This window comes from Notechis scutatus, chromosome 5, assembly GCF_049901735.1.
Source record: "Notechis scutatus isolate UNSWTSFEM ecotype Mainland chromosome 5, rNotScu1.2, whole genome shotgun sequence".
In the NCBI taxonomy this organism is placed as follows: domain Eukaryota; kingdom Metazoa; phylum Chordata; class Lepidosauria; order Squamata; family Elapidae; genus Notechis; species Notechis scutatus.
The window spans coordinates 39,076,533-39,091,055 of NC_142013.1; the positions used below are offsets into that span (position 1 = coordinate 39,076,533).

At 36.5% G+C, this 14,523-nt stretch overlaps 1 protein-coding gene across 2 annotated transcripts in view; it reads left to right on the top strand.

Annotated features, from left to right (window-relative positions):
* The first annotated feature begins 7,142 nt into the window (after nt 1-7,142).
* Nucleotides 7,143-14,523, top strand: part of ILDR2 (immunoglobulin like domain containing receptor 2) — a 60,185-nt gene continuing 52,804 nt past the window's right edge. The window contains exons 1-2 of one of the 2 annotated variants that reach the window (XM_026664058.2): nt 7,143-7,329; nt 14,118-14,450. In XM_026664058.2, coding sequence (XP_026519843.2) covers nt 7,284-7,329; nt 14,118-14,450 — 379 coding nt within the window. In that variant the 5' untranslated portion in view covers nt 7,143-7,283. The remainder of the gene's footprint in view (nt 7,330-14,117; nt 14,451-14,523) is intronic. The other variant, XM_026664059.2, reaches the window with a different exon arrangement.

A 14,523-nucleotide genomic window follows, 5' to 3' on the forward strand; every position in this document is an offset into this window, starting at 1 on the left:
ACTTTGCTGCACTTTACAGCTTGAAGGAGATTTCACCACTAGATCCAATAGAATAAGATTAGAACACGAACAGTAGAACAATCTATAGAATTTTAACAGCTTGTGCCTGATAATTGCACTTACCTGTTACAAATGGCGTCTCCCTTAGCAACTTAGTGTTTTTTACAGTCATTCAATCAGTGTTGTGCCAAAATAATACTATCGAGGAGAGGCTTTATAACACCACAGACAATACTGCTACCCTTCAAAAAGATCTTGACTAGGACCAACTCTCTTTATACTCTACTTAACCTCTGTGATCATATTAAGAGCAACTGCGTTCTCTTTGTTAGGTATAACATTGATACCAAATATGGTTTGGGTGAATAAATATATAAAACTTAGATATCATGGTTTAAGTGCTTATCACTTTAAGCACAATGCAGCAGGCAATTAGCCGATTAAGGGTGCGGTTAGAAGTTACTATATAAGGAAGCATTAGAAGCTGGAAAGTTTACTGTCTGACTGTCTGTTACTGTAACTGTGTGCTGCTGTTACTAACTGTGATTACTGACTGTGAGTGCCTGTGACTGAACTGTTATTGTTTGCTACTGTTTGCTGAGTTACTGCGTAATTCTACTGAATATCCAGCGTTTGTTTCTCTGGAGAGTGAAACCGGAGGAGGAGAAGATATCTTTATCGGCTGATAAAGATATTGCAAGGACTCTTAACGTGGACTATACTAGTGAGTCTTACTGGATGGAAATACTGTGAATGACTTAATGGACTGAATGACAATGCTTAAACTCTAACTGGATTAAAAACTATTTAAACTACAAACAGTGTTTGTGTTCAGTGTGTGTATACTCTGGGGCCCTTCCACTCTCGTTTTGGCTTCCTGGCTTGACTACTGCTGCAATACTCTGCTAGGGGTTAATCCTAAAACCCTAACATTGGTTATGGGCCCAGCAGCATAGTCTAACTAACCAGGATATAGCAGAGAGAGTTGGTGTGAGTTGCACATTACTGTAAAAAACAAACTGTTTTAATTAGTTTAAAATAGTCAAAATATCTGAAGAGTAATGGCACAAGTAAATTTGTCACAACTGTCCATGATATCCAGGCTGGATGGAACAAACTATGTTTCATGGTCAATGAAATGTAGTTTACTTCTACGCAGAGAAGGTTTGTGGGACATTATAGTAAACCCACCAGATGTGAGTAGCTGGGATCCTGCTAATGATGATGATAACGAAAAGTTACAAGACTTTAAACTGAAAAATGAGCAGGCTTTATGCATCATAGGACTGACTCTCTGTGATCAGCAGCTTGTCCATATTCGTGGAGAAGAAAATGCTGCAAACTGCTGGGAGAACCTCAGGAAGATTTATGTTCGGGACAGTGTAGGAGCACATATAAATCTTACACGGAAGCTTTTTCGAACGCATCTTCAGAGGAATGGAGATATGTTAGTTCATTTAAACTGTATGAAGAGCATTTTCAAGATTTGCAAGAAAAAGAGCTTATATTTAATGAACTGCAACAAGTCTACATAATATTATCTTCATTAGATCAAAGCTATGATGACTATGTGACTTCGTTAGAGGTATTGCCAAAAGAAAGCCTCTCATTAACCGAGATTACAGGCAGGCTACTAGAAGAAGCCAGAAGAAGGCGTGAGCGTGATGAGCTGAGAGAAGATAAGAAAGAAGAGAAATTATCTTCAAAGCTTGAAAGAAACCAGCAAAGCAAAGTAAAGCACCTGGAAGAAGAGAATTTATCTTCGACAGCATACACAATTAAAAAGTGTTTTAATTGTGGAGGCAGAGGACATTTGGCAAGATTCTGCAAAAGAGAAAAAGCCAGAATGTAAAAAAGCCAAAGAAAGCATTTGAACTAGCCACGTTTAGCAACTCTGATGTGAAGAATAATTTATGGGTGGTTGACAGTGGCGCATCCCACTGCATCACAAGAGATAAGACAAAATTTATAAAAATGTCTACAAGTTCTCAACATATATCTCTTGCCAATGGCTGGAACCTGAAAGCGAAAGGTCAAGGTTTTGCACGTTGTCCGTACATAAACCAGGATATAAAAATGTTGTATGTACCGCAACTAAAGTTTAATTTGCTTTCAGTAAGGGTATTAGATAAATTAGGTTATGTAATTACTTTTAAAGATAATAATTGCATAATTGAAAAAGATAACAAAAGGGTAACTGCAGCTTTAAATGGAACATTATATGTCTTAGATAATACTAAGAAAGGGGAGGCTCAAACTGTATTTAATAATATAAAGCCTCATGAAGAATGTATCCATTTATTGCATAGGCGTTTGGGGCATGTAAATTTTAAAATGCTAAAACGTACAGTTGAGTTATCTGAAGGAATAAGGTTAAAACCTTGTGATAAATATTTACGTTGTAATGTTTGCTGTGAAGATAAGAGCAAGGTATTGCCTGCAAATAGGCTAAATGGTTTCAAAACAAAAGAACCTTTAGAAGTGGTATTTGCAGACATAATAGGTCCAAAGAAACCCAGTATGGGGGTGCTAGATATATACTGAGCATTATGGACCATTATTCTAGATATGGGTTTTGCTATTTAATGAAAAGCAAAACTGAAACATATCAACATTTTTTCAATTGGCTTAGGTTTGCTGAAAGAAAGTCTAAACGACAACTGATAACCCTGGTGACAGATAATGGTACGGAATTTATTAATAACAAATTCCAGAACAGACTTAAGGTAGCTGGAATAGAGCATAAGAAGTCTGCTCCATACAGGCCAGAACATAACGCTTTTATTGAAAGAAGAGGCCAAACACTACAGGCAATGGTTAGAACAATGTTAAATGATTCTGGGTTACCTGATTCTTTGTGGGGGGGAGGCTACAATGTGTGCTAATAACATATTGAACAACGTTGTTAATACAACAACAGGTGAAATACCATTTACCAGATGGCATGGCAGGAAACCTGACCTAAGTTACCTGCACACATTTGGTGCACCAGCATGGGTGCATATTCCTGCACAACTCAGAAAAAAAGGGCAACATAGAGCTAAAAGATTTTTCTTCGTTGGTTATCAGGCAAACCATAGGGCATATAGATTTTGGGAGAAAGGCACATCTAAAGTGTTATGTAGTGCTAGTGCCCAATTTCTAGAACATGAAGGATGGGAGAAATTAGAACAGGATGCCAATAAAGATGTAATTATTGAATCCTATAGAAATCCCATTAGTTATCCCTGTAACTTTAAAAATAAAGTAAAGAGACAAATACAGGATGAAATAGTGCCCATAAAGGAAGAAACAGATTCAATAGCTGAACAGGATGAGGAAGATGAACAGGTAGTAGTTCAACAAAGTCCTCCTGTAAGCCCTGTAATTCCCAGAAGAACTACACGTATATCTAGACCGCCTGATAGGTACCAGGCTAACACAGTGTGCCAGATTAATCAAGTTCCTAATTCTGTAGAAGAAATTAAAAAGTATCCTAATAAGGAAAAAGAAAAATGGTATGCAGCAATGAATAAGGAACTGAATTCATTAAGAGATATTAAGGTGTATGAGAATGCCAAATTACCTGTAGGAAAGAAATCCATTGGCTGCAAATGGATATTTAAGGTAAAAATAGATAAAGATGGTAATTTAATCCATAAGGCAAGGTTAGTAGCCCAAGGTTTTAGGCAGAATGCTAATGACTACGATGAGGTGTTTGCACCTAGTCTTAAGGCAGCAACCTTGAGGGCAGCTTTAGTGTGGGCAGCTAGTAAAACTATATAGTTAACCATTTAGATGTGGAAACTGCTTACTTGCACGCCCCATTAAAACATATTATTTATATGAAAAAACCTGTTGGTATTAAAAGTGAAAATAAGGATAATAATGATTGTTGGTTGTTAAAGAAAAGTCTCTATGGTCTTAAACAATCAGGCTATGAATGGAACCAGTATATTGTAAAGGAACTAGACAATATAGGATTTAAAGCTGGTTTAGCCGATCCATGTCTGTTTAAGAGGGAGACAAATGGGAAAGTATCATTATTATTACTATTCACAGATGACATTGCATTGATAACTGAAACTAATGATGAAGCAAATAAAATAATAGCATCATTAGGAAAGAGAATAAAGATCAAGCAATTAGGGGAGATAAAGAAGTATCTCGGTTTGAATATAAAGAAAACAAGGAAAGGTTTTAAGATATCTCAGGAAGATAAGATAAGCAAATTACTAAAAGATTACAAGATGGAGCTTTGTAAGCCGGCTAAGACTCCAATGAGTCAGGAGTTTAGCAACACTGATGTACAAAGCCCTGAGTTTGATAAGGTGATTTATCAATCTTTAATTGGTAGTTTGAGTTATATTAGTAATTGGTCTAGACCAGATATATCGTACTGTGTGAATCAATTGGCTAGATTCAATTCTGCACCATGTGAAAGACACTGGAATGCAGCTAAGAGGATATTAAGATATCTTAAAAAGACAATGAATTATTCATTATATTTAGAACCAAAGGGTGATTTAATTCTAAGTGCATATGCAGATGCTAGTTTTGCATCAGAAAGAGACACTAGAAAGTCGACTTCAGGAACAGCCATAATGCTGGGTAATACATTAATAGGCTGGAAGTCAATAAGACAACAGCATATAAGTTTGTCTACTATGGAGGCAGAATTCTCCTGTTTATCATTGTTATGTACAGAATTAATAATGTATAAACAAATGTTAATTGATATAGGTATAACTGTAGATTATCCTATAATTATACATGAAGATAATCAGGCAGCAATTCAAATGGCCACAAATATTGGAGTAAAAACAAGGAGCAAGCATACAGATCTAAGATACCTAAACGTGAGACAATCTGTAAGAAGTAAGATGATTCAGCTAGAGTACTGTATGTCGGAGGACAATTTAGCTGATAATTTTACTAAAGCCCAAGGTGCCAGTAAGCACCAGGAGAGTTGTGAAAAATATGGGATAAGATTGTAAAGGTATTATATATTTATTTCACCCAAAAGGGGAGTATGTTAGGTATAACATTGATACCAAATATGGTTTGGGTGAATAAATATATAAAACTTAGATATCATGGTTTAAGTGCTTATCACTTTAAGCACAATGCAGCAGGCAATTAGCCGATTAAGGGTGCGGTTAGAAGTTACTATATAAGGAAGCATTAGAAGCTGGAAAGTTTACTGTCTGACTGTCTGTTACTGTAACTGTGTGCTGCTGTTACTAACTGTGATTACTGACTGTGAGTGCCTGTGACTGAACTGTTATTGTTTGCTACTGTTTGCTGAGTTACTGCGTAATTCTACTGAATATCCAGCGTTTGTTTCTCTGGAGAGTGAAACCGGAGGAGGAGAAGATATCTTTATCGGCTGATAAAGATATTGCAAGGACTCTTAACGTGGACTATACTAGTGAGTCTTACTGGATGGAAATACTGTGAATGACTTAATGGACTGAATGACAATGCTTAAACTCTAACTGGATTAAAAACTATTTAAACTACAAACAGTGTTTGTGTTCAGTGTGTGTATACTCTGGGGCCCTTCCACTCTCGTTTTGGCTTCCTGGCTTGACTACTGCTGCAATACTCTGCTAGGGGTTAATCCTAAAACCCTAACACTCTTCGCTGATGATGTAAAGCTATTCAACACCACAGACAATACTGCTACTCTTCAAAAAGACCTTGACTATGTATCAGAATGGTCAAACAAATGGCAACTTCAAATCTCAAGAAATAAATGCTCTGTCTTACATAGTGGCAAAAAAAATCAGAAAATAAAATACAGGCTGAATAGTCAAGACCTTGTTGATGATCCAAAGGATCTTGGAATACTCATCTCTAATGATCTAAGTGCTAGAGCCCACTGTAACTACATAGCCAAAAAGGTGTTAAGAGTTGTTAACTTAATCTTATGTAGCGTTTTCTCTGGCAATATTACACTAGTAACTAGAACATATAAAACTTTTGCTAGACCAATACTCGAATACAGCTCATCAGTCTGGAACCCACATTACGTATCTATCTGATATTAACACAGTTGAGAAAGTCCAGAAATATTTCACAAGAAGAGCTCTCCACTCCTCTACTTGTTTCAGAATACCTTATGCCACCAGTCTTTCTAGACCTAGAAAATCTAGAACTATGCCACCTTCAGTCCGATCTAAGTATAGTATATAACATCATACATTGCAATGTCCTACCTGTCAATACTTCAGCTTCAAGCATAACAACACAAGAGCAAACAATAGATACAAACTCAAGGTTAATCGCACCAAATATGATTGGAGGAAATACGACTTCAGCAACAGAGTGGTCAATGTCTGGAATACTCTACCTGACTCTGTGGTTTCTTCCCCAAACTTCAAAAACTTTAACCTTAGACTGTCTACTATTGACCTCACCCCTTTCCTAAGAGGTCTATAGGGGGCGTGCATGAGTGCACCAACGTGCCTACCGTCCCTGTCCTATTGTTTCTTTTTTTAAAAAAATTTCTTATATGTATCCATGTATTCATAACTATGTTTTTACTTATACCTATTATCTTGTAAGCAATTGACAAAAACAAAAACACTTTCAACAATGGCTGGGAGATGCTATGAAAACGTTATAAATCACTTGGAAGGAAATGGTCACAGAATTTTCATTACTGACCTTTTCCCCCTCTCTAATTGATGTAAATACAAAGTTATTGATAAATGCTCCTTTTTCAGTTTCATTCTACAGTGTTGTAAAAGTATGAAGTGAAAATCATGCAAATTTGTTTAAACATTAGTCTCTTCTTTTAATTTTCACTCACGCCTTTTTAGATACAGTTGGGTCTTTTTAGCCTCCTTGACCCTAAGAATTTCCAGTGATGAACTCTCTCTGTTCCTAGACAGTTTCAATGGACTGCCATGTGATTTAGAAACTCTTGTAAGCTAAGAATGATGTCAGGGGAGGTGATATTTTAAAACATGATAAGATTTAAGCTTATTTTCAATCTGGATTTGGTTTGAGCAAAACAACTGGCTAACAGTGATTTTCTCCCTTCCCCAAGATTGGTAAATAAAAACAAGAGCACAGTATTATTAATATAGAGCGTTGCATGCTTTTGTTTCCCCCTAGCAGAATGGTAGCTCCCATTCAGAACTCTGTCTATTCACACACTGAGTTGTGTGGAAGACCTGCAGATAACGGAAAGAACTCCTTTACGTGCCACTTCACAGTATTCAAAACAAGGAGCTTTATTTACTTTCTGGCTCTGCTTCCTTCCCTGCTGTTCTTCTGCCTGGACAGACTACAAGATGGACAGGGTCTTACTGGGCTGGACCACTTTCCTGTGGATGACAGGTAAGGGTTTTTGTTTCCTTTCAATTTCATTGTTGATTAAGAACTTTTGGGATTGCAAATGAAGATTTTTGGATTTCTTTGCAGGCACGCTGTCTCCTTGATATTATATAAAGGTTCAAGCAGTTAGAGGCACAGAGAGCAAGATGCTGAGCAAATAGAAAACAGTGTATTTGACATGCAATCTTGTTTCATATATCAGTAAAACACACGTTTCTTCACCACATAACTATTTAAGTGAATTTTTCCCCCTTTTCTGAAACTCCCCTCTTGATTTGATTCAGTGAGACTTGATCTGGGAATAAGTTGGCACAATATTTTGTGTGATGAAGAACATAAATTACTGAAATATTTTTCTTTTCCTCAGGGTGCCATCTCTGGAATTTCTTTGTAGTTGATTCCATGCAAAGAAATATATTTTGTAACTCTACAGAGAATAAGGAGAGTTAGCATGATAAGGGCAGGCTGAAGCTCTAAGAGAGGAAACAGTTTCCCGCACAAATGTCTTAATTTGCAAAGCAATCATTGTTACCCCTTTTGTCCATACACCACAAATACAATTAATACTCTCTATTCTCTCATAAGCATTGAATAATCTGAAGATTATAAATATATAATAAGTAGCCTTTTCAGCAGAAGGACAAAATCATTTTTAGATCATCCTTTAAAAAGATCACTTCTATAGTCTAGCACGATTTGATATGGAAGGAAAGGGGTGGTAATTAGGAATGGTGAACATTTCAAATAATATCAACCAATCAACCTTCCAATTGATTGCCTTAGTCTGCAATTGTCTAAGAGCTGGAAAATTGGAGGGGACTAATAAGCTTTCAGAAAGTTTTCATCCCTATTTGGGTTACAGCTTGCCTGCATAGGAAAGTTTGCTATTTCTTTCTATCTATCAAAGATGTCTGATACCCTGAAGATCCCAGATTATCTATACATCCTTCTATTTTATGGAACCTATGCAAATAGCTATTCTTGTTTTTAAAGCAGCTTCACTTGCCTCCCAGAGCCACAAAATGCTCGGTCACTGAGCCATTCTGTTTCCAGATTGCTGAAACTGTAGTGTGCTGATGGAAGCCAGGAAGCCCCGTACTTGTGTTTTCTAACACAACAGTGGTTTAATTTAGAGAGGTTAAGGAGTGTTACATTAAGGCGAGCAAATAATGGCCTACTTGAAGCAATCTAGGTAACTCTAGGCAATACAAACTAATTCTTGGTGTCATTGTACAATATGAAGAGGTGATTAGAGGCAGGGGTCATGCAATGCCCAGTTGCTGACACAGGCATAATGATGGCATTATGGTTTTTTTGCCCCTAATTCTTCTCAAGGACGTATCCAAGTTTGCTGTCTACTAACTGAAATGATGTCTTGCAATAAATAACTTGGATATAAAAAAAATGGAGGGAGGGATCACATAAAGTACATGAGGGTAATCCTAAAAAAAGAAAATGATTAAGCTACTCCAGCATTGTGTAATATGCCTTTATTAGTTGATTTGACTGTTTCAATTGTTTGAAAGTATATATTCAATTATTTTCTTATAAAACTGCTACTTTTCTTTTACTGCTCAGGACTCCCTCAGAAAACATGCCATCTAGCTTTGCTTTTACCAAATCTGTTCTACTGTGTAGAATTATATACATGGCAGTGTACATTGACTTTTCACTATATGTAAAATAATCTCATTATCTTTACACAGCAATGTATACAATTTAGCAGGAGTACTTTCAGAAATCATACTTATATAAAAATGATGCCTGAAGATGCCCTGAAGTAATTCTGTTTCTGAAGAAGGGGAAAATAAATCTTTAGGTTCCCTGTAAGATTGACGCTTCTATGAGCAGAATGTCATCTAGTCATTTCTACTAGGAGTGGTGGAAAAATATTACTTTGTATCTAAGTATAGTAGAGAAGATTCTAGGAAGCTGCCAGTACTGAAATATTGAAGTTACATAAATGGTTTGGGTTTATAGAGGTATATATAGGATACAAGAACATATATGAACCAAGGATTTTTAGGATAAAAGTAATCTGAAAAAGATTATTGTTGCTAGTATCTCTGAATAAATGAAGAAAAAAAAATTAGGATTGGCAGTTAGGTCTGGTAAAGGTCTGCCATTCATTCATTATTTATTTCCTCAATTTATATGGTCTTCCACTATTGCTTAATTAAAATTATATGCTGCCCATCTCCCTCCATAAAGTGATTCTGTCAACTTAGTTAACTAAATGTAAGGGTTAAACCAGGGGCGGGATTCTACCGGTTTGGACCAGTTCTATAGATTCTGCACAGTTTGGAGAACCAGCAAATTGTGCCCCTGGCTGGCCCTGCCCCTCTCCGCCCAACTCTTCCCCCCCTTCTCAATCCTGTGTGACATCGCTCCAAGAATGGAGTGCGAGGGGTGCTGCTGCAGCAAAAAAGCCATGCCCACCCAGTCACATGACCACGCCCACCTAGCCATGCCCACAGAACCGATTGTTAAAAAAATTTGAATCCAACCCCTGGTTAAAACCATCCTAAAACAAAATGGTAACATAATAACTTAATAAGGTAAAACATACTGTGGAAGAGGATCAGACAAAGGACTCATACAGCTCATTCATCTAATTTCCCTGGACTAGCATCTGAGAGAAGACATGTCTTCAGGGTATTCTTAAGAGCTGGTAAAATAATTGTATTTGTGGGGTGGGGAGATTGTTCCACAGGAAAGGGTTTATTACAGAGAAAGCATTGTTTAATTGATATATGTCAGCCTTGCCAGGATGTATATGGGAGGCAGAGACAATTGGAGACCTATGATTCCATAAATAAACATATAGTATGCCAGGAAGAACTTCATAGGCAACTACCATCACCTTGAATTGTACTTGGAAGCCCAGTGTCAGCCAGTACAATTCATGAAATAATAGTGTGACATGGGTGCACTAAAATGTGGTCATAATTGTTTGTGTTGCCATATTCTGAATAAACTATAGTTTCAGGGTGTTCTTCAAATGAGGGTTACTGATTGTAAGATTGTACAGGGTAGTTATAACACAAGTAAACAATTTTCCCCCCTATTTTAAACCTCCTTCCAATCACTTTCATCAGGGGAATGCTAGTATTAGTCCTTTGAGAGAGGGGGAAATTATCCCTGTTCAGTTTCTCCATGCACAATTTTGTATAACTCAATTATATCACTCCGATCATTTGCGCTTTTTTGAGCCCTTGATGATTTTAGTTTCCATTTTCCTAATTCTTCTATATCCCTTTTTCAATATAATGACTAGAACCAAATAGAGTATTGGAAATATAATTGAATATAGATTGAAATATAAACACATTATAATGCTGGCAATTTCATTTCCAGTTTCATTCCTATTGATTCCATAGCATGGATGTGTCATTTCTCATAACTGGATGAGTTGATTCTTCATTGAGTATCCACTATGACATTAAGGTCTATTTCCTTTTAGTTATAGACAGCTTAGAACACAATCTGGTATATGTGATGTTTGTTTCTTTTCCATCTTCCTTATGTATCACTTTGTATTTATTTAAATTGATAATCATTTGCCACTTGGGTGACCATGCACAATTTTTGTTTTTCCACTACTATATGATTAACTGCAAACTTGACCAGCTTCACTTCTTATTTTTAATTTACTTCTAATTCCTAAACAAATTAAAAATAATTAGCCCCAACATAAATGCTTTATTTCATTTCATTTCTTTCTTTTGAGAAAATTGTCCATTTTTCTTCTCTTTGCTTTAAAAAAACAACCAATTAGCAGTCCATAAAAGGGTCTGTTATTCCATGATGCAAAGATTACTCCAAGTTTTTGATGAAGAACTTAGTCAGAAACTCTTTGAAAGTCCAAGAGTACAATTTCAACAGAATCACTTCTATCCATGTGGTATTCAAAGAATAATTTACATTCAGAGGTGAAAAACACTATTCAGTTCTTTAAAGACGGCGATTGACATTGTGGTCCAATGATTAATTATTATGTGGTTTCTTATGATGTTGCACAATATACTTATTATCTCAGCCTGCTTTAATTATTTTGATTCTTCCCAGAGAAAATTAATAATGGTTTGGTTGTGTATTCTATATATCCATAAGAAATACAAAGCTTCATTTAATTTTTCTGCAATCAAATAAATTGTCTTAGTTTGTTCCTTGGACATTGCCCACTTAGTATATTTTTAAAACAACAGGAGCAGATTAACCTAAATAAGATTGTTGATGCAGTGTTTGCAATGCAATAAATGCAAAGAAGAAAGAATGTTTTTTCACACTTGTTCCTGAGGTTACCCTTGAATGTGAGTTTGTTTAGTGAAGTTTGCTACTAGTCTATTTCCACATATACATCAGGAAACTATTTCTCAGAGCTTCTTGGCATCTCAGAATAAGCAAACAATAAGAGGCTGCTTAGGAGAATTATCATCAAATGCTCTCATTATTTCCACATTCTGGACTGAATTTGGTGTTCAGCAAAATTGCCTACCAGATTCCTGGAAAATGTCCCAACCGCCTGCTGCAATCCTTCAAATCTATAAAGTACTATATCTTGGACAGACTTCTTTAATGGTTCTCATGTCCTGCAGGAATTTGAGGTATCAACTAACCTTAGGTGAATCAGGAAATGATTTGTCCACAACAAAAGACTAACAACCAAATCATCAGTTTTCAGATCATCATACAATTACTAAGAGGTGAAAACTAGATCTCTTTTATGACCACTTTCATGTACAAGGCAAAGATTATCTGGAATAAACCCATAGTTGCTATGCTACAAATTCATGAACTCGGATCAAAGGATTGAAAATTGAAGAATTTAGTATTATAATCCAGTGAATTTTTAGCACAAGCCAAAAAATGAGGCCCAAAAATAAATTAAAAGTGGATAGTACGTAATCAGAATACCTTGTCCATACAGCCTAGTGCCACAAACAGCATCATATCCTATTCAGTAAGACACAAAGCTACTGGCTTGTATGCAGGGGTGGGATTCTACCAGTTTGCACCTATTCGCTAGAACTGGTTGTTAACATTCTAAGCAGTTCGGAGAACCGGTTGTTAGAAGACATTACTGGCCTAATCCTGTAAGGAAGGCAGGAAGGAAACATTCTGGTGTTGCTTGCAGAAACTGCCTCTCCATTAACCCTTATTACATTCTTGGCAGGACTAGACTTCCTGTCTCAGGAACTTCTCTGGAGTTTTTTTCCCCTCCTTTGTTGGTACTTTGCTTGTGTGGAGTGACCATTCAAAGTTACAATGGCACTGAAAAAAGTGGCTTATGACCATTTTTCACACTTATGACTGTTGCAGCATCCCCACAGTCACGAGAGGCCAGGCAAGGAGATGCGTGCCTCGATGTGAGTGATATTGAGTTGCCCACGCCCATGTTATTAGTAACATGACCACCAAGCCACGTTCACCCAGTCACATGACCACCAAGCCACACCCACCACCTAAGCCACACCCACAGAACCGGTTGTTAAAAAATTTGAATCCCACCCCTGCTTGTATGGGTGGTTGAAAATGGTCTCTCAAGTTACTTATATGCGTATAATAGAAGTACAGACCACGCACTTATGGAGAAAATGCTTGGATGAAGAATAAGACTTATAACATCATTTTTGTTAGTATCTTTAACTGTGTGGGAGTTTTTTTGTTTTCCGTCAAAGATATTCGGAGCTTGGAAGCAAACTGAAGGAATAAAAGGGGCTTCACCTGTTTTCTGTGACTGTGTTTGTTTTGTATCCCACCCTGGGTCATCACAGCTATGTATAAATTGTCTTGTAAAATAAGCCATATATTCTAGACTGTATTCAGAATTTTATTCAAAATGTCTTAGAGTAAGCCAATTTGTTTGGCCCTGCTCATATTATAATTCTGGCAATAGCAGTTCATTTCAGTCAAATTGCAGTATATTTAGGTTACCTACTTCTTTTTTAGTGCTAATGAGACATATTTTGAATTCTCTTGACACTGGTGTCTTTATTGTCTTAAATTTTCTTGGTATAATTACTTATTTCAAATGTTTATTTGAATCTTAGCATAACGGGAAGATAATTTTTCTATCTACCTGCCTATGGCATCTGTCAAATGTCTCCTCCCCTTTCCTCCCCATGCCATGCTGCTACAATCTGTTTGTATATTTCTTTTATATTTCTTTATCAGTTTGAAAAGGAAAGATTGGAAATAAATAAAATATAAGTGAAGCTGAAAATAAATGCCTGAAATTCGACTTTTGTGATAGAAACTTCTTTTAATACTCTGATACTGAGGTAGTGATTAAATGGATGTTCAAATATAATACATCAACATAGTTGCCATGAAATGTTAGCTATTCATATTTTATGGATTTGGCGAACATAGTGCCTTCAATATTTGAAGTAACATGTAGCCATTGTGATTACCAGTTGTTGATAACTAGTTTAAAATTAATGAAGCACAGAGATTTGTTTGAAGCAACTCAGAATTAAGATTAGCCACATTTTGCTTCAAATTAAATGTCAAGCCATGGTTAACTCAAAAGGAAATCTAACTCATAGATATGACTTGATAAGCCACTGTTATTTATGGTAGACAAAACAGCAGATTACCATTTTCTAGCATTAAAATTCTGTTATCTTGCTATCCATGTTCTTTTGGCACAGTTCCTTCTAACATCACAGCTAGATTATAAGTCTTAGAAAGCAGCCCTCTTCCATTTATCATTCGGGAATGGGCATAATACTAAATAGATGATATATACCTTACAAGTTGGTAACATTTATGGTTTTGCTTTGTAGCTGTGACTGAAGCAGTGCATGTTATGGTGCCCGAGAAGAAACAGGTAGCAATGCTCTTTCAACCAGTTGTGCTTCGATGCCGGTTTTCAACTTCTTCAACACAACCAGCTGTGGTGCAATGGAAATTCAAATCTTATTGCCAAGATCGCATGGGAGAAGCTCTGGGAGTTGTCTCTGCAGGGATCCAGGCAATAAACAAGAGGAATTTGGAATGGGATCCGTATTTGGATTGTGTGGATAGCAGGAGAACAGTCCGCATTGTGGCATCCAAACAGGGCTCGGTGGTCACGACAGGAGAGTTCTACAAAGGAAGAGACGTCTCCATTGTCCGTGGTAATTCAAATCTGCTTATCATTTTATTATGACTGAAGTTTTTCTTTGCCTGTTATGAATAGTAGCATATAAA